Genomic DNA, 20007 nt, shown 5'->3' on the forward strand with positions numbered 1-20007 from the left:
GTTATAAAGTGAATTGGAATGTGTTTTGGGCAATGACATGTCATTATATTTGGCTTTGGCTTAATAGAGAGGATCACAACGAGAACGCAACACATCCGACGTCATCTTGGGTACAAGCATTCAAACTAACTAGAGAATGTGTTGAGGTGAGCAAGACAATTGGAACTCATGCATTTAGCTCTCGAATCTCAAGTTTTGTTGCAATGGATTCCTCCTCCCATGGGTTAGATGAAATTCAACATGGACAATGTTTGTAAAGGTGGAGGGCTCAGATAATGTGGCGTTGTATTTCGAGGACCTCACGACAAATGGATTTGGATTGTATGTTGTACAAAAGCACACAATTTCACATATCTATTGATTTTAGATCAGACGGTTCAGATTACGTATTATCAAAAACAACTATAAACGATCTCAAACATCATTTTTAGATTGGAAAGCTACTACAAATAATTGTGTGACGCGGTTACTGAGTCAAATCCAATTCACACGACGAATGGTGTTTGCAAAAAGACTTGAGTAATGTAATGCAATTATTGTCGAGTTGTGGAGGATTATTGAGGAGCTTTACCCATCCAACAAGATTAGCTTTCACGTTGTAGAGTATTTTATGGATTCAAAAGTAATGACTATTGCTATCTACGGTAAGTAAAGTATTTTTGTGGCATGTGTATTTTTATGACAGGTAAAAGATTGACTCAGAAGTCACAATTTATCATGAGAATTGTGGTTGACACATATGCATTGGCTGAGAGACACAAGTAATTTACCCAAATGCCCTTCGGCAGTTAACTGCCGAATTATGGAATCGGCTGCAGTTAACTACCGAGGAAACCTCAAATTTGTTTTTTTTATTTTTCACAAAAATTATAAATTGTTATTAATAATATTTATTGATTCTGAATGTTTGAATCATTATTTTGGTACGTTTATAAGGCTTAAATGCACTTTTGGCCCCCTATATTTGCCGTCGTAGCAATTTTGGCCCCCTAACAAAAAAAATGCAATTTGAACCCCCTAATTTTGTCATGTTTCGGAAAATATGCTCTTCTGACCCCTTATCTTTGCAAAAATGTTGTGACTTTGACCCCCTTTTTTGGGACACATGGCGACTTCTCAACATAGTTGCGAAAATTAGGGGGCCAAAATTGCTACGACCGTAGTACGACGGCAAACATAGGGGATCAAAAATGCATTTAAACCTTAAAACAATTGCATGATTTAAAAAGTGATTATTTTTACTCTCAAAAACCCTCTCACTCTCATCACCTTAACCTTTCTCTCAAAAAAACACACTCACTTTCGTCGCCAATCTTAATCTCGCACCGTATCTCTCACCCTCCGCCGCCGCGATTTCACCGTCGCGCCGTGTGGATCCATCAAAGCCACCGTACCGGTAAGTACTTCTCTTTCTTCCTTTTCACGTTTCTCATTTCAATCTCCGTGATTTCTGATTTCTTATATATGAATCACGTTTCTGAAATTTCCATTTTTCATTACATTCCTGAAATTAGGTTACGATTTTGATCAATATTTCTGAATTGTAGAAGAAGAAACAAAAAAATGAAGTTCAAAATCGAAGAAGTAACAGTGTATTTCCCCTATGACAACATATACCCCGAACAATACGCATACATGATTGAATTAAAACGAACCCTAGATGCAAAAGGACATTGTTTACTTGAAATGCCGACCGGAACGGGAAAAACCATAGCTTTACTGTCACTAATCACAAGCTACACACTCTCAAAGCCTCAATCACCAATCAAGCTTATTTATTGCACTCGAACCGTTCACGAGATGGAAAAGACTTTAGCTGAATTGAGACTGCTTCATGATTATATGGTTAAATGTATTGGTCCGTCTGCGAAGATGCTTGCGCTTGGATTGTCTTCGAGGAAGAATCTTTGTGTTAATAATAAAGTTCTTGCTGCTGAGAATCGTGATTCGGTTGATGCTGGGTGTAGGAAATTGACTGCTAGTTGGGTTAGGGCGCTTGCTGCTGAGAATCCGGATGTTCCTTCGTGTGAGTTTTTTGAGCAGTATGAAAGAGCTGGGTCTGCTGCTGTTTTGCCTCCTGGTGTTTATACTTTGCAGGTATTTCAAATTTAGTTTTGTTCGTTGGATTTTTATAGGCTTTGATTATTTTGTAATCTTTATAAAGTTATAAAAATTGATTTTTTACGATGTTAGGTTGTTTTCAAATGCTCGAATTTTATAGCCTTTGGATGATATGCTATTCTTAAATGTATAAAGTTTTTATAGAAGTAAAATAAATATTGATTTTTATGGTGTTAGGTTATTCTGGAATGCTTGATTTTTGTGAGTGGGGTTGAATGTTCAGTGTTGGAGACTGTGTTCTGATTTCTAAATGTTTGATGGATACTGTTTTCTCATTTCTAAATGTTTGAATTCGAAGTGTGGTTGATTTTGATGATGTTTGCTGATTTTGGAATGTTTGATTTGATATTTTTTCAGTGGAGTCGAGTGTTCGGTTTTGGATGTTGTTTTCTCTGATTCTTAAATGTTTGAATTTGAAGTGTGGTTGATTTTGATGATGTTTACTGATTTTGGAATGCTTGATTTGATTTTTTTTTCTTCTTTTCTGGTGGGGCTGAGTGTTCAGCATAGTATAGCAGCCGCGCCGCCTGCTATTGCGGCGTGTAGTGGACTTTTAGATCCCAGCGCTCCCAACCGCGTCGGAGCGGTGCGAAAGTGAGAAGCGGCCGCAACGGCCGATATAGCGGGTATCGATTCGAAGCAGCGTGTGTCAACGCGTCCGCTACCATCTTCAATGACAGGTTCTCTGCCTTTGTCAACCTAAAGTAGTGCAGTAATGTATCTTCGAAGAAGCGAAGAGCTATAAAGAAAAACCGACGGATGATGAAGAGAAAATGGTTATAGAATAAGAAGGATTGAAGAGACGTAGATCTAGAGTTCAGATGGATGGTGGCTGGCGGCGGCTATGTTTGTATAGAATAGAAAGAGGAGAAAAAACTTGGGTTTGGTTATTTCACTTTTTATATAGAGTATTGGGCTAGGCCCATAGTGATATAACGTGGACTCAATCAATCTATTTCTGCTTTGGACTTCTTTTTTTCTTTTTTTTTTTGGTTACAACTTGGACTGTTTAATGATCATTAAGTCTTTTTCTTTCCCTTTTTTTTGGCTAGTTACTAGTGAAAATCAGTTAATTATCTTTAACTTCTCATTTATATTAATACTGCACCGCACCAATTTTTGGGTTGGCCGCGCCGCGCCACATTTCTGCATTGACAACTATGGTGTTCAGTTTGAATTCAAACCATAAATGACTGAAATTTTGAGATTTAGATGTTTCTTGATTTGAAAGTGGTCAAACTTTGAGTGTAGTATGGCTGTCACAGTCTTTATTCTGGAACTCTGTGGTTACAAGAAGTTTTGCTTCTGCTTGAGGTAATGCTGTGTTTAGCTTGACTTTGTATTTGCTTGCACCAACCGTGCCTCACTTGTGTTTGGTGTGGTGTCTTATTATTAATTCATTCACTTTGCCTTTTCAAATTTTGATTTAGATAGTTTTTGGAGTTTTCCTATTCTAAAATGTTTGTATCTATATGCGTGATTTTTGGAAAACTTCCATTTTGATTGCTTTCCGATGTTCTTGGATTCCAAGATGCCGGAATTTTTGTGGGTTTGACTGAACAATCTGATTTTGAGCAGTTTTGGTTGTTTCTTGGTGTTAAGATTTAAGACTTTCAAAGGTTGACATAATTTTGATTTTTATTCATTTTTAGTTGTTCTATGGTTTTGCATTTTGATATGACCAGACCTTTTAAAATGTTTGAATCTGAATGTGTATGTGATTGTAGGATCTGAGAACGTTTGGGAAGGAGAAAGGGTGGTGTCCTTACTTTTTAGCGCGGCATATGGTCCAGTTTGCCAATGTGGTGGTCTATAGTTATCAATATTTGCTTGATCCAAAGGTGGCTGCCATAATATCCAAGGAAATGCAGAAAGAATCAGTTGTTGTATTTGATGAAGCTCATAATATTGATAATGTTTGTATCGAAGCACTTAGTGTGAGTGTGAGGAGGCAGACTGTTGATGGTGCTAGAAGAAATATAAATAGAATGCGTCAAGAAATTGACAAGTATGTGTCGTTTCTAGCTTTCTCCGCTTGTTTTGTGATTTAGATTTTGCAGTGGCAAATTCAATAGTGAACAAGGGGGCATAATTAGGTAAAAAAATGGGGGTTCTAGTGATTGCAATAAATTCTGTTCACTATGCATGTTATAATCTCGCCAATTTTCTTTCACCTAAAGCCCTTAAAGTCTAATTTTTCATTGAAGTATTTGGGACATGGTGATGAATTTGTGATATCAAATAATTTTTGAAGTTTTGAAGTTTATTATTTTTTTTTATAAATTGACTGAGTTTCGAAGATTTTGTAGGATGTGTGCCACATCCTACAAAGTCTTTTTATTAGTTAAATTTGATATTTTAATTAGTCAGTTTTAGGTAAAATACTAGGGGGGGTATAATAATTTGATATTTTTTATTTAGTTTTAACTAGTGAATAAGGGGTATAATTTGTAAAAAATTAGGGGTTCTAGCAATTGTAGTATCCTAGGCCCTTCTTTATTCCTTTGATTACTTGAAAGTTGAAATCTCCCTATCTTTCCCTTTTGACGGTATCAATCTTTCTGAATTTTCCATTTGTTCCCATTGCTAAAATTCGTGTTCGGATCCTCTTTAATATTTGAACTGGTAGGAAGGTTCAAGGCCACAGATGCTGGTAGACTCCGTGCTGAATACAACAGGCTTGTCGAGGGTTTGGCTCTAAGAGGAGATCTTCCTGGTATGTTATGATGTCAATTTTGTTATATTTCTTAATGTTATATCCAATATTCACTAACCAAAACTTATTTTCCTTACATAGCTGCGGATGGTTGGCTTGCAAATCCAGCCTTGCCTGATGATATACTAAAGGAGGCTGTACCTGGAAATATTCGTAAAGCTGAACACTTCATACAGGTCTTGCGTAGATTAGTTCAATACCTTGAAGGGCGCTTGGAAACTGAGAATGTAGAGAAGGAAAACCCTGTTAGCTTTGTTTTCTCTATTCTGAACCATGCTGGAATTGACCAAAAAACATTGAAGTTCTGTTATGACCGCCTTCATTCATTAATGATGACATTGGAAATTACAGACACTGATGAGTTCCTTCATGTCCAAACAATATGTGATTTTGCCACACTTGTGGGCACATATGCTCGTGGTTTTTCCATTATAATAGAACCTTTTGACGAGAGAATGCCTCATATTCCTGATCCTGTATTGCAGGTTAGCGCTGATGTTTTGATTTGTATTTACTTCATTTACTATGTAATGCTGAAAGTTAGTTTTAGTCTGTGAGATTTATATATTTTCTATGTTTCTAGTATATATTTCTAATTTTTCTTCACCTATGGCATTTCAGCTTTGTTGCCATGATGCTTCTCTTGCCATAAAACCTGTTTTTGAGCGATTTCAGTCGGTTGTGATTACATCTGGCACATTAAGTCCCATAGATTTGTACCCTCGTCTTCTGAATTTTAACCCTGTTGTCAGTCGAAGTTTTACAATGTCCTTAACAAGAGATTGCATATGCCCTATGGTTCTTACCCGTGGCAGGTATTCCCAAGTCTTGTTAATACATTTTCAACATCTGTTTTCCTTAAAAATTGCCTCTCTCACTTCCCCTTTTGGTTTCTTTTAATGTTTAATTGGTTTGTTGTTTCAGTGATCAGCTCCCAGTCAGTACCAAATTCGATATGAGAAGTGATCTTGGCGTAGTGAGGAATTATGGACGGCTCTTACTGGAGATGGCATCGGTTGTTCCAGACGGGATTGTATGTTTTTTCGTCAGTTACTCATATATGGATGGTATAGTCAATAGCTGGAATGAAAATGGAATTTTGAAGGTGAGCCAAATGTCCACAATCCCCTTTATTACCGGTAATGTCGGTTTCATAGTTTCATGTTGCTAAAAGCATCTCTTATGCAGGAAATAATGCAGCATAAGCTTGTCTTTATTGAGACTCAGGATGTGGTAGAAACTACATTGGCTCTTGACAACTACCGCAAGGCTTGTGATTGTGGAAGAGGTGCCATCTTTTTTTCAGTTGCGAGGTAAGATAACTGAAACTACTTATATTCTCATGGGTTTATTTTCATCCAAATATAATTTGACAAGAGAAGTGATTAGAGGGTTTATTTTCATGTGGATATACCTTGGTTTTAGTGTATATTAGCCAGTTGAGTACAGAATTTCATGCTAAGTTACTATGTTTGAAAACTGAACCTCCTGCATCTATTTGTGTTTAAGACAATTAATTTAGTCTCTTTCAAGCTCCTTTCTCCTGAGTTCTACATTAAAATAGGATCTCCAGATTTGAACACTGATTTTTATCCATAGCATTTTGTTTTTTGTCAATTCATGCTTATGTACATACTTGGTTCATTGTTTGCTGTACATGCAACAAGAACTAGATTGTTCAGATTTTAGAAATTATAATTGCATATGCAACTCCTTTGGGTTATGGCATATTCTGACCCTGGTTGTTTATAGAACATAAAAAGTAAACAACAGAAGCCACTTCTCATGTGGGTTTCAATCAGCTTATTTTTGCTGCCAAACACACTATTTTGGCAGCTTCTTTGAAAGCTTTTGAAAAAATTACATTTCCCTAATAAATAGAAGTTATAACAGCTATATTGATCAAATGGTTTTGCTGTGTTTTGTCAAAACTAAGTGTTTGGAAACTCCATTTTGATCCAACTCCTTGTAATGGTTTCTCTTAGAATTTCTCTCAATCTTTCTGTGCCTCTAGTTATTGTGTTGTTTTTGCGTGACTAACTTTTTACTTAGGGTAGTATTCTCTTCTTTTCACATGACCTGGCCATCTTAGGTGCAATTGATGATTCTACCATATTTTCTTAATATGTCATTCTAATATATTTTACTCACGATCTTGGAGTCAAGTTCATCACAGGCTAAAAATAAATATTGTACTTTTTGCAGAGGAAAGGTTGCGGAAGGTATAGATTTTGATCGACATTATGGCCGTTTAGTAATCATGTTTGGTGTTCCTTTTCAGTACACATTAAGCAAGTGAGTTCCATTTGATTTAATTTTTGAATTAGGGTAATTTACAACTATTGTATATCTGTGCCTTTTTCACTGTCGAAATTGTGGTGGTTATATTACTGGTTGCAGAACTTACTAGAGAATTTTTTCAGGATTTTGCTTGCACGCTTAGAATATCTACGAGAGACTTTTCAAATTAAGGAAGGAGATTTTCTAACTTTTGATGCCTTGGTGAGACTCTCTCTCTCTCTCTCTCTCTTCCCTCTCGATGATATGATTATTTGATTGTTAAACTTTCTGAAACTAGAATCCTTGGTAACATTAATTTTTTTTTGCATAAGCAGAGACAAGCTGCACAGTGTGTGGGCCGTGTAATCCGTTCAAAGGCTGATTATGGGATGATGATTTTTGCTGACAAAAGGTTAGTGTTTGTATGACCATTTCTTTCACTTTCAAAATTTTAGTTTGCAATTGGAAAGTTTAACATTGCTTTTGTAACTTTCTTAAAATTCTGCGTCTATACTGAGATCACAACTTGTATTTATAATAGTGTTACAATAAATACATTGGATGCTTAATGAATAAGCCCTAACCTAGGAAGTTGTTTACTCTAGGAATAATAACAATCAATCTAGGAAGTTGTATAGTGAAAAGAATACAGATTTACTTGATTCTAACAGCTTGAGTGCAATTGTGCTTCTGAAAGTTGTTGGTTCTTTTTTTATTTAAAGTGCGAAGTGTATTCTCTGTACGTAACTTTTGGTGGAATTTGTCCCAAATTGGATTTGGAAGTTATTGTCTGTCCCATAATAATAAATAACAAGCAACAACTGTTTTGGGGAGATGTTGCTATAAATAACCAATTTAAACATTGAAAATGTGGATAACATATTTAGTTGCCTAAGATATTTCCCTCTACTTTGATTCGGCTTCTACATAATTCAAAATCTTGATACTACATGTACTGAGCATGCCTGCTCGTGATGAATGTATCATTTACTTGGTTTTGGCTTCTACTTCATTGTCTTTGATAGAGTTATGGTAGTAAATATATGGTTGGTTATTACCATTTGCAGGTATAGTCGTCACGATAAACGATCTAAATTGCCTGGTTGGATACTCTCTCATTTACGTGATGCCCACCTGAACTTGAGCACAGACATGGCTTTGCATATAGCACGCGAGGTCTGTCCTCATAGCTTTATTTTGAAATTTTGTAGTAACTTGCATTACATTAATGGAATCTCGTTGGAACTATATGGGTAATCTTGTTTTTGGTTTTAGGAATTCTCCTGCCATTAGATTGATTAATACAGCTATTTATCTAGATAAGTATATAGTCCCAAAATTTGGAATTTGAAAGTACGAATTAGACATCATGTATAAACACATGGGCTTGTTTAGGGTCTGCTTCCTTTGTGAAAACATTTTTTATTTTTACTTTCAAAAATGTGTTCATTTTAACTTGCTAATAGTTATACGTGGGTACTTTGAAGTGAACCATTGTGATGGATAGAAGTATTTTTGTAAAGAGAAATGTTATTTGGACAACCATTTAGTTGTCCAACAACGTACTTATATATTGTATAGACATGATTTCGTTTTATTAGTTTCCTCTCTATCCTCGAGCCAAATCAATAGTTATAAATTGTGTATTTTAATACGGTTGTCAAATTTTGGTTGTTCTAGTAACATTCCTCTTTTTTAAATAATGAACACAATTCTTTTGGTATTTTCATTGTTTCCAAAAAATGTGCACAATTGTTCACTTCAAGAGTCTCTTATTTCCTTGTTAGCAAGTAAAAACAACAAAATTCTAAAAAATGAAAATAGGAAATGTTTAGTTTTACAAAATAAATGGGCCCTTGGTTTTTGTTTTGATTTTTATTTTCACTTTTAACTACAAATTTTTTGGTAAACAAGAAACAAAGTGAATAAGGTGGCATTTTTTGTAATGAAGTGACAAAAGGAAATGAAAATAGACACCAAACAGGCCCTAGAAGAGTCTCTTTAGCTCTAAAAATTGTTTTCCGTTTTATTTGTTTCTTGTTTTAAAATATTTGTGTAGGTAATTGTGAACAATATTTCTATTTTTACTGTTTCTTATCAAATATTTGAAAATGGAAACTAAGTGAAACAAAGTTGACTAGTGGTGGTGTCTTGGGACCTTCGAGTGTGCGTCTCTCAAGGTCTCAGGTTAGGTTCAATTTCCTCCCGTGCCAATTTTGGTAGGCTAAGTCCATACAGTGCTATGATTTGGCTTTAAATTGAGCCCCTGCAAGTGGACGGTGGGATTGGACCCCTCGGATTAGTTGGTCCTCGGGCCAAATACCGAGTTTTCAAAACAAAAAAAAGTGAAACAAAGTTGATACTTTTGTAGTTATTAGTGAAAATATAAATAGATTAAAAAAATAATTAAATAAAAAAATCTTAGGTCTAAGTTTCACTTGTGTGTTTAGACTTGGTAACTGGCAGGGTTCAAGTGGCTTTTACTCGACAGTTTTGATTTTTTTTTACCCTAGCAGCCAAATTTTTATTTTCTCTTCCTTATGCTTTTAACTCAGGAAGAGATTCTTTCTGAGCTCTTTCTGCATCTTTCAAGGTTAAGTAAACGCCTATATCTAGGTGCATTATATCAGCTTTGAGTATCTTTTTGTATTTATATATATTGGGTATTCATGAAGTTGATGTTGGAACAATGTTATAAAAATGGGAGGCCTTATTAGTTTTGCATGTTCATAAGAATGTGATAATATATGGTTGCATAATGACCAATTTCTTATATTTTGGATGCAGTTCCTCAGGAAAATGGCCCAGCCATATGATAAGACTGGTGGCACTGGCAAAAAAACCTTGTTGTCTCAGGAAGACTTGGATAAGATTGTTTTGGAGGGCAGCATGAATGATATGTTGTATTGAAGCTATCTATGAATTTGAGTGTAACTGAGGCGGCCTTCTTATTAATTCCTAATACAGTAATCATCTTCACAGATATTTAGTGCTTGGATTCGCTTCAAGAGCATCATGATGTAATTTTAACGTTATTTTTTGCAGTTAGAAATGCGGCTACCATGCCAATGTGTGGTAATACCGTGGAAAATAGTTGTTTCCAAACATACACACAATGTCATTTTGATGTGATGGGCGCCGTGTAGCAATCCATAATGATGAGGAAGATGCAGTCCTTGTTTAGCATGAAGGTTCTTGTTTAGGAATTGGACTTGAAATTCTTAGAATGTTTTGTAGTACTTAATAAAATGCATTTGTCAAGGCTTCTACGGGGTTTATCAAATTTATTGTTGATACATATTGGAGATTGAAAATATGCCCATCTAGCAACCCCTATAAGGAAATCAACAAATCGTAAAATCTAATCAACAAAATGAATTTTAGTTTGCGGATTAGCGAAATGATATTTGTAACCATTTTGTGACAATTTGAAACAACTTTCATATTCTAGTATTCTTACGCTCACTCATGCTTTGACTTTCATGTCAATATCTACATTGTTTTGAATCTAATCACTTATGATTAGACTATTTGAGGGCTAGAACATAGTTGGACTTTAAATATGGGTGTCTCTTCCAACTAGAATCGGAAACATGATTTTTCCAAAAAAAGAATTGGAAACATGATTCGTCAAATTGTGGAAGTCTAACTCCTTCTCTTAGACTCTAGTCTATTGGTATTTGACTACCTTTTTTTACACTAATTCTTTTTAACATCAAATCTTCCAAATTAATTTTCCTGGTGTTTAAAACAAACAAATCCTAAGTAGTTTTACTACAATAAGATGTAAAATTGGTGGTTAGGTGGTTAATCAGATGTTGCTTATCCATTATTAAAAATTATAACCATGGCTGCTACATTTCCTTATAACATATACATCACAACGTAAACAAGTTTTCTTATAGGCATTTGTTAGGCTAAAAATTGGATAAATGCTTGCAAGTAGTGAAAACTGAAAACAGAAGGAATCCTTACGAGTTTTCATCACATTTTTCACTTAAACACTTATGATTGTCAAACATGATAAATATCCACCGATAACACCCATGCAAGTCATGCCTCCAAAACAATCTGCAACTGCTTGGGGAATGGGGGTTGATCCCCGAACAACTTAAGTCTCGTAAACTTATTCTCCAATTTTTGATTTCCCTTAGTTGTAGAAACCAACCAAAGGTCGTAGTATTCTCTAATTCCAAAAGAAATCGATCTTCTACTCGTAAGTTCCCAACCTTCACTAAGTACCAACCAAAAGAGCTATATCGATCGAACACTCAAGAACTACTCCTAAGAGGTTCCTGATAAAAAATGGTTAATTAAATTTTTAGTCCCTATAAAATATTCACAGTTTTGTTTTTAGTCCCTACAAAATAAAATCACACTTTTTCGTCCCTTTGATATTTTCCTTAAGCATTTTAGGGACCAAAAATGTTGATGAAAATATTTTATAGGGACTAAAAATGCTGATGGAAAATTTTATAGGGACTAAAAAGTGTGATTTTTTTTTTGTAGAAACTAAAAACAAAATTCTGAATATTTATAAAGATCATTTACTTAATTAACCCTAAAAAAAATTACTACACGTATATATAAGAATAAATATAAAATGGAATCCATTTACGATAATTCAAATTTATTTCAATGATTTTTGAAATGTGTATACATACAAATATTGATTCAGTTTAAGTCAATCGTCAATCTTCTATTTAAAAGAACAATGCATTATAATTTGACAAAATCATAATTTATCTTTATTCATTAAATTGGGTAATTAAAATTGTTGTTATTTTTTATATCTACTACTTGCATAGTAATATAATAATAACATGCTTTTGACTATATTAAAAGAAATTGAAATGTCGCAAAAGCATGAATGAAAGTGTGTGAAATTTCATAATAGGGGAAACATTATGACATGCAAATCAAATATTAGTAGCTTATTAAAAGTAACATAGAATTATTTGTCACTTAATAGCAATAACATTGTTTCCAAAGACAAGCTGGTCTTTTATTATCAGGACATTTGCACTCCTCCTTTGTTGCGCAGGAACCTGTATTTCAAATAAGAATAAATGAATGTTACGAGAAGAGGGTGAAAGATTTTATATATGATAAATAAGAAACATTTAAATTAAAACAAGTTGCTTGGGCTTCCGTGGTAAGGAGCTCATTCTAAGGACGTATCCGGGGAATACCGAGTTCGATTCCTAGGGGAACAACGCTTGGCCATTGTGCATGCCTCTACGCACGAGCCGGATTAGTCGTCCACCATTGGTGGGTCGGAAACTGGTGCGAAAGGAAAAAAAAACATTTAAATGGGTGTGAAAATGGACTTACTATATTGGCTAGTTACAACCAGAATAAGGGATAGTAAGATGATGAAAAAATAAACAATTTTTAGAATTTCAGCCATATTATTTGTCCTTAATTTGCATGTAACAAACAAATAAATATTTGATCGTTTTATATGTAAAACACCTCATGCTTTTTAATTTTAATTAAATTGGTTTTAGCCCTTCTAGAATTGCAAGAAACAATTCATATAACCAGCATTATTATAAGTGTCTCTTAGGTGCATTAAGATGTTACAATTTATCTCTTTTATTTTAAGGAACAAACTCATAGCCTCATCACGTTGAAATGGACCAATAAAGATATTAGATTCGTTAGTGATTGCATGTAAACTTGAGAATTGAGAAATAAATAATTTGACCTAACGAGGATGGCACATTTTATGTCTTGTGTTTAATTACGATATTTGGATGAGGAGCAATCAACTCACAGTAAATAATGGTCACACTAAGTTTTAAATTGTATCTTTGAGTAAATGATAAGTGGTCATTAGACACAAGACAAGATGATTAATTTCATAGTAAGAAAGCAAATCTTTCGGTCAACACATTGTCAACAAAACACATCATTGTGCCAAGCATTTCAAGTCATCATCTGGACTTGAAGATCATCTTCACGGTCAGGTGCATTCGTGCCTAATTTAAATATATGACCAAGAAATCATTTGGGTAATTGATATATTCAAATATCAAAGCAATCATTTGGATTCAATGTTGAAGATCAAGCGCCTAGATCTGACTCTGTTTAGTAGTGTCAAGATCTTCAAGTACAAATAAGTTATTCTCTCAAGCTCTTCAATCACAAAAGTCACTTCAAAGACAAAGAGATACAATAGATACTTTTACTTATTATGTGTATCCTTATAACAGTTATATCTCTTATCGTACTCTTTTGTTTTTGTTGTTGATGTTGCTTTCATTGTTGGGTCCGAAATCACCATATCCTTCAACGTGAAGACCAATAACCAGTGAGTATTCAATACGCATCATTGATGACAATTTTCTAACAAGTGTACTAGAGTGTCGACAAGTAGTAAAATTTATAAAATTCATCTTCACACGGATTGCGTGATTTCAACTTAACTACTATGATGATGGTTTATGATATATGTAATAAAGGGTGTTGTACTTGGCAAGTAGTTTGGTTTTATTTACTTAAGAGATGGATTAAAAGGCGACTAGGTCACATCTATTCCCGTATCTAAATTGTTTGGGTAATTACTCAATTTTAAGATATTTGATCAAAATAGTTAAGCCAATGTCTTGGTCACTAACACTCTTCAATTATTGCTGCTCCCTAATGTCTTAGATGAGCCCATAACTCTTGAAGGTTTAAGAACACCAAATTATTATTAGAATATTTCTAAAGCTAGTAAAAATTGAACAATTAAATTAGGTCAAGCCCCAAAATTAGAGTTAGTAATCATTGAAACTTAGATCGGTTTATGAACATTCGTAAATACAAAAAATATTAAGAATACAATTAATTGAATAAAATACAAAAGTAATCAGCTAAATCCGTAGAATAGTTTAAAGTTACATGATCGCACAATTACAAGGAGGTTCCTCTTTCACTATCAAACTTCGATAGAATTATCTACTCATGATTCTTAAACATAAAATAATGAATATGAAACAGAAACATAAGAAAAGGATCACTAGTTGATGATTATTTGACTCCTGGATGCTCCTAATATGCCGAAATTAGGTTTTTGGCCATCGTCCTCTCATCAAAAGGTGTTTTTCACTGACCTAAGGGTCTACCTTATATATGTGAGTGTTTCCCTAAAATTTAGGGAAAGTTAGCTAGTGACACGAGTGTGTAACTCGCGTTGCGAGTTAAATAAAATGCAAAACCCTTTACCCTTTCACTCAACACTCATGATGCAGGGCTCATAGCCCAAGATGCGAGTGAGACTGTAGCAAACACCTTGCTTGTCCTTCATATCAATGTAGGGCTTATATCCCGCAATGCGAGATAGGCAGTAACTGATTCTTCTGTTTTCTTCGCTCCTTGCTTCATTTCTTCTCACTAGGACGTCCTTAACGACGATGTCCCAAGAATCATCGGTGAAAACTTGTAAAAACGATAGCATGGTCACATAGTTGTCTGGTTTGACTGGATTTTCATGGTTTCAAAGCTACTTTCTTGCTTTTGTCCTTTCTTGCTCTCAAACAGGAACAGCTGCTTACATCCTAAAGAATTCATGTGATTAAATTTATTGAGGAAGCTCTAGCTAAGAGAAACACATGTTTAGCTTTACAATTCGTAAGCAAAACGTCCACTTCTAAAGCTTTTCATGCTAAAAAAGAATCCGAAGGACAACAAATACAGTGGGTGGTATATACATAGATAATTGGAAACTTTTATTATTAAAAAAATTGTATGATTCAAAAGAAAATTCCGCTAAAAAAAAGTTTTATCACATACACCCACGGTTTGTTTACCTTTACCTACAGATTTTTTCTATCACTATATGAAGAAAAAAAATTGTAATGATGTGTATAGCTAATATGTTGCTTTCCTTTTGAGAAGTTTGTACAACACATTATTTGTGTTTGAAAAATATTATTTACTCGTTTAAGCTAATCTGATGATATAAGTATTTCAATAATTGTATGAAAATAACCTATGATATATATGTTGAGAAAGAAGTTCTCTCCCATCTATCTGGAACTCACCCACCGCCTACCCAGATTGTCTGCCAACTTCCTAGTTTTCTTTCCCCTCCAATCCATACTTGTTTAGGAAACATGTAGAGAATGTTTTGGTGGTGTGCAAGTCTTCTATAGGCGTCACCACCTCTTAGCACTTCTGGCCTCTGGGCGGTTTGAAGTTAGCTCACCGCGATTCACTTTGAAGTACTTGTAACCTGCTTTTGGATTGCAGGTTGTTTGGTTTTGTCGGGTTTTGTTGTTACACCGCTATGTATTCACCATCGTGTTGATGTGTTGCCTCCTTGATCTCTGATTCTTTCATATCTATTGAGATCTGCAGTTTTCTTGGCTTTGGTTTGTCGCCCCCAATGTCGGTGGGTGGGGGTGGTATTGGGAAGGTGTTGATGCCTCATGCTTCAGGCTCGTGGCCTTCATCCTTCTCAAATTCGGTTCAGTCTTTAGTGATTGAATTCAGACTCTTGGGTCTGAAATGGTTGTTAATTTGTTGTTTATGTCGGTAAAGAATTGGTGCTTGTGGATTCGGTAGTTATTGTGCCAGCAATCTAATCAATTCCACCATCTCAAGATCTAGTCTGATGCTCGTCAACCTATGCACCTCATTTTTTTTGCAATTAAGTTATGTTATAGAACGCGGGTATGCTTAATTGTGAATGGTGTGTCACGTGTGTATGTTAGCGCAACACTAAAGCTTGTTCAACAAGCAATGAAAACCAGAAGCAATTTTGTAGTTTCTAGGGTTTGTAGGTATATGAATTATAGAGAGAATTGAGAGAAGAGAAGGTTATAGAATTGAAGAATGTAATTGTATTATTGAAGTAGTAAAGTATGTACAAGAGTTTAGCTTATATACACAAGTTTGGTTAGGTTGCTTGAAGTACAAGCTAAGTAACAAACCCTAACCTTACGAGCTAATCTCTAACTAACTTGTAACAAAATTCATAACAAACTGAACCTAAATGTGATTAACCACTAATTGTGATTATCACTAAACTAAACTTGAATTAAAACAAACTAACATCCTCCCTTAATTCAAGTTTCCACTTCCTTCATTCCAATCAAGCTTCTAAGCTTGATGAACCTGTCAACCTTCAATGCCTTAGTGAATATGTCTGCAAGCTGTAGCTCAGTGGAGCAATGAACAATCTGCAGTGCTCCCTTGTTCACTTGCTCCCTCAGAAAATGAAACTTGGCTTCTATATGCTTGCTTCTTCCATGCATAACTGGATTTATTGCTAAGCTTATAGCAGATTTGTTGTCTATGAACAATTTTATAGGTCTGCTAACCTCTATCTCCATCTCCTTGAGTATATTTTCAAGCCATATTGCCTGACATGCTGCCATACACCCTGCAATATACTCAGATTCACAGATTGACAATGCCACAACTGGTTGCTTCTTAGCACACCATGAAATTGGAGCATTCATAAACTTGAATAGGTACCCTGAAGTACTCTTTCTATCTTGATTGTCTCCACACCAATCAACATCAGAATATGCTATCAGCTCAATAGAATTTTCATTTAAGCACTTAGGAAATAAAATGCCATACTGCAGTGTTCCTTTGATATATCTCATCATTCTTTTGGCTGCTAGTAGGTGAGATACTCTTGGTTCACTCATGAATCTACTGATTATGCCAACTGCATATGCAATATCAGGTCTACTATTGCATAGATACCTCAGTGAACCAACTATTTGCTTGAACAATGTAGGATTCACAGGTTCTTCATCTTCATTCATCACCAGTTTTACATTTGTCTCAGCTAGTGATGATGATGGATTCCAGCTCATCATATTGAACCTCTTCAATATGTCAGATGCATACTTCATTTGGTGCATCACCGATCCCTCTGCAACTTCAGTAAATTCCATGCCTAGAAAGTATGTCAATTTTCCTAAATCTAACATTTCAAACTCACTCATCATCTGTGATTTGAATGCTTCTATCTCATTCATATCACTACCAGTCACTATCAAATCATCAACATAAAGACAGATGAGTAGTTGATTATCTTCACTTCCTTTCTTCACATATACACCATACTCAGACTTGCATTTGACAAATTCTTGCTGCACAAGAAAACTGTCAATTCTCTTGCTCCAAGCTCTTGGCGGCTGTTTCAATCCACAGAGAGCTTTGTGTAATCTATACACCATATCCTCTTTCCCTTTGATTTTGAAACCTGGTGGCTGTGTCACATACACTTCTTCATCTAAATGACCATTTAGAAAAGCAGATTTTACATCCAAATGATGCATTGGCCAGTTCCTTCCACAAGCTATAACAACTATCAATCTCACAGTTTCCAATCTAGCAACTGGAGCATATACTTCAAAGTAATCCATACCAGCCTTCTGCATGAATTCCCTAGCCACTAATCTTGCTTTGTGTTTGGCTACTTCACCATTTGGTTTCGGTTTCAATTTGAAAATCCACTTCACATCTATTGGTTTCTTACTGGCAGGCAGTTCAGTCAGTTTCCATGTGTTGTTTCTGTTGATTGAATTCAACTCCTCAATCATAGCATTCTTCCACACATCTTCATTCAATGCTACTTCATAATTGATTGGTTCTGCATCTGCTAATAGTGCAAAATGAACAAATTCCCCTTCTTCATTAACTACATTATATGGAATAACTTCATGTCTAGCTAATCTAGTTGAAACAAATCTTTGTCTAACTGAAGTTCCAGTGACTTGATTCTCTTCAATATGCACTTAAGGTTGAACTTCAGCATCAAATTGAACTTGTTCAACTTGATCATCATCTTCAATTATTGTGGGAATTGTATGACTAGAACTCTTCTCTTTCTTGGTCCAATCCCATGTTTCATTTTCACAGATTTTAACATCTCTACTAATCATTATAGAATGATTTAGAGGATGATATAATCTGTATGCACCTATTTCATGATAGCCAGCCAGTATCATAGGCTCACTCTTATCACCCAGCTTTCTTCTCTTTGCATCAGGGATATGCATATAACATAGTGAACCAAAAACTCTCAGATGTTTTACTGACTGCTTGCATCCTAACCAAATTTCTTCACGAATTTGATTAAGTTTCTTAGTGGAGTTTAAGATGTATGCTGCAGTTCCTACTGCTTCTTCCCAAAATGTATTAGGCATCTTCTTCATCTTTAGCATACTTCTGGTCATCTCAAGCAGGCTTTTATTCCTTATTTCAGCCAAACCATTGTATTGTGGAGTATAAGGAGCAGTGACTTCATGCACAATGTCATTGTCTTCACAAAACTTCTCAAACACCTTTGAGGTATACTCCCCACCACCATCAGTTCTTAAAATCTTAATGGATTTACCACTTTGCTTTTCCACTAAGATTTTAAACTTCTGGAACATATCAAATGCTTCACTTTTGGCCTTAATCAAATATAACCAGAGTTTTCTGCTAAACTCATCAACAAAACTGATGAAATACTTGTTTCCCCCTAATGAAGGAACCTCTAAAAGACCACACACATCTGAATATAGAACATTAAGCAGCTCCTTTGATCTACTTGCTGCACTTGAACTGAATTCACTTATAGGTTGCTTGCCCAACAAGCAAATGTCACAAACTGTGTTAGGTATCTCAATTTTAGGTACTCCCAGAATCATTTCTTTATCAACCAATTGATTAAGACCTCTAAAATTGAGATGACCAAATCTATAGTGCCATAACCAACTATCTTCATCTTTTACCATAACAGATAAACAGTTCAACTCTACAGCTTTCATATTGGTCTGAAAAGTTCTATTCTTTGCAAGAGGAGTTTTCAATACTAACCTTTGATGTTTATCAAACAACTTAAAGATGTTGTCCTTCATAGTAACTGAGTATCCTTTCTGAATGAATTGATCTACACTCAGCAAGTTGCACTGCATTCCAAGAACATAGAGAACTTCTTCAATTATTGCCACTTTCCCATTCTTCCCTTCAATAGAAATATTCCTCATTCCTTCTGCAACCAAGACTCTATGATCTGCAAGCTTCACCTTTGTATTTCTTCCAGGATCCACTTCTCTTAACCATGTCTTGTTTCCTGTCATGTGATTAGAACAACCAGTATCTAAGAACCAACTTTTTGAATTGCAGCTCTTAGTACTGGTTGTTGTAACCATCATCAATAATGAATCATCTTGTGCAATGAACTCTGCAATTCCTCAATCTTCAATGTCTTCACATCCTTTGATTCCTGAATTGCTACCACAATGAAATCAAACCTTGAAGATAGGGTCCTCATAATCTTTTCAACTATTTGTTGATCAGTGATAGCTTCACTACAAGCCTTCATCTAATTCACAAGATTGATGAGTTTAGAGATGTATTCAGAAATCTTCTGATCATCTTCCATTTGCATCAGCTCAAATTTCCTTCTCAGTGATTGAAGCTTAATCAACTTTACTTTTTAAGGGAAGGGATTGTATATTTTAACATAAGAGGGGAGGGAAGTGTAATTCAAACATCTTTTAAGGGAGGGGAGTGTAATTTACTCATATTATTATAAGTGTCTCTTAGGTACATTAAGATGTCACATTTTATCTCCTTTTTTTTCCACGGGAACAAACACATAGCCTCGTCCCGACTTCAATAAAGATCTCACTCGAAATCCTGACGACAATCAAAATTCATTAATTTTTAGGTTAAATATGTTTTTAGTCCCTATAAATCACAAGTTTTAAAGTTTAGTCCCTATTAAATTTTAATGGTAATTTTAGTCCTCAATAATATTGTAGTTTGTAAGAATAGTCTCTATTATAAAATCTTTTTAATAAAAATTGAAAACTTTTAGTCCTCCAAAATAGCCCCTATAAAATATAACTAGGGACTAAAAGTGAATAAAAAAATTGTAGGGACTAAAC

At 34.9% G+C, this 20007-nt stretch overlaps 1 protein-coding gene across 5 annotated transcripts; it reads left to right on the plus strand.

Moving 5' to 3' along the window:
• Nucleotides 1–1241: 1241 nt before the first annotated feature.
• Nucleotides 1242–10415, plus strand: LOC25487506 (general transcription and DNA repair factor IIH helicase subunit XPD). 5 transcript variants are annotated; one of them, XR_005644193.1, is made up of 15 exons: nucleotides 1247–1396; nucleotides 1548–2097; nucleotides 3849–4129; nucleotides 4755–4837; nucleotides 4919–5322; nucleotides 5459–5652; nucleotides 5762–5942; nucleotides 6026–6150; nucleotides 7043–7132; nucleotides 7261–7339; nucleotides 7453–7529; nucleotides 8185–8293; nucleotides 9905–10083; nucleotides 10163–10194; nucleotides 10265–10415. XR_005644193.1 is itself a non-coding variant. In XM_024776669.2 (13 exons), the coding sequence occupies exons 2-13, from the start codon at nucleotides 1564–1566 to the stop codon at nucleotides 10025–10027; spliced, it is 2280 nt and encodes a 759-aa protein (XP_024632437.1). In that variant the 5' UTR covers nucleotides 1242–1396; nucleotides 1515–1563; the 3' UTR covers nucleotides 10028–10415. The 5 variants fall into 5 exon arrangements, 3 of the variants coding, with proteins under 3 accessions (XP_024632437.1, XP_039686667.1, XP_013464904.1); XR_003009462.2 differs by having other exon boundaries at nucleotides 10163–10415; XM_024776669.2 differs by having other exon boundaries at nucleotides 1242–1396; nucleotides 1515–2097; nucleotides 9905–10415.
• The last annotated feature ends 9592 nt before the right edge of the window (nucleotides 10416–20007 follow it).

Source organism: Medicago truncatula, chromosome 2 (assembly GCF_003473485.1).
Source record: "Medicago truncatula cultivar Jemalong A17 chromosome 2, MtrunA17r5.0-ANR, whole genome shotgun sequence".
Lineage (NCBI taxonomy): Eukaryota > Viridiplantae > Streptophyta > Magnoliopsida > Fabales > Fabaceae > Medicago > Medicago truncatula.

Excerpts from the sequence above, each read along its gene's own strand:
- LOC25487506 (XM_024776669.2), top strand. The coding sequence starts at position 1,564 with ATGAAGTTCAAAATCGAAGAAGTAACAGTGTATTTCCCCTATGACAAC. Across the intron at positions 6,151-7,042 it reads ATCTTTTTTTCAGTTGCGAG|AGGAAAGGTTGCGGAAGGTA; the intron begins GTAAGATAACTG and ends TACTTTTTGCAG. Across the intron at positions 7,530-8,184 it reads ATGATTTTTGCTGACAAAAG|GTATAGTCGTCACGATAAAC; the intron begins GTTAGTGTTTGT and ends TACCATTTGCAG.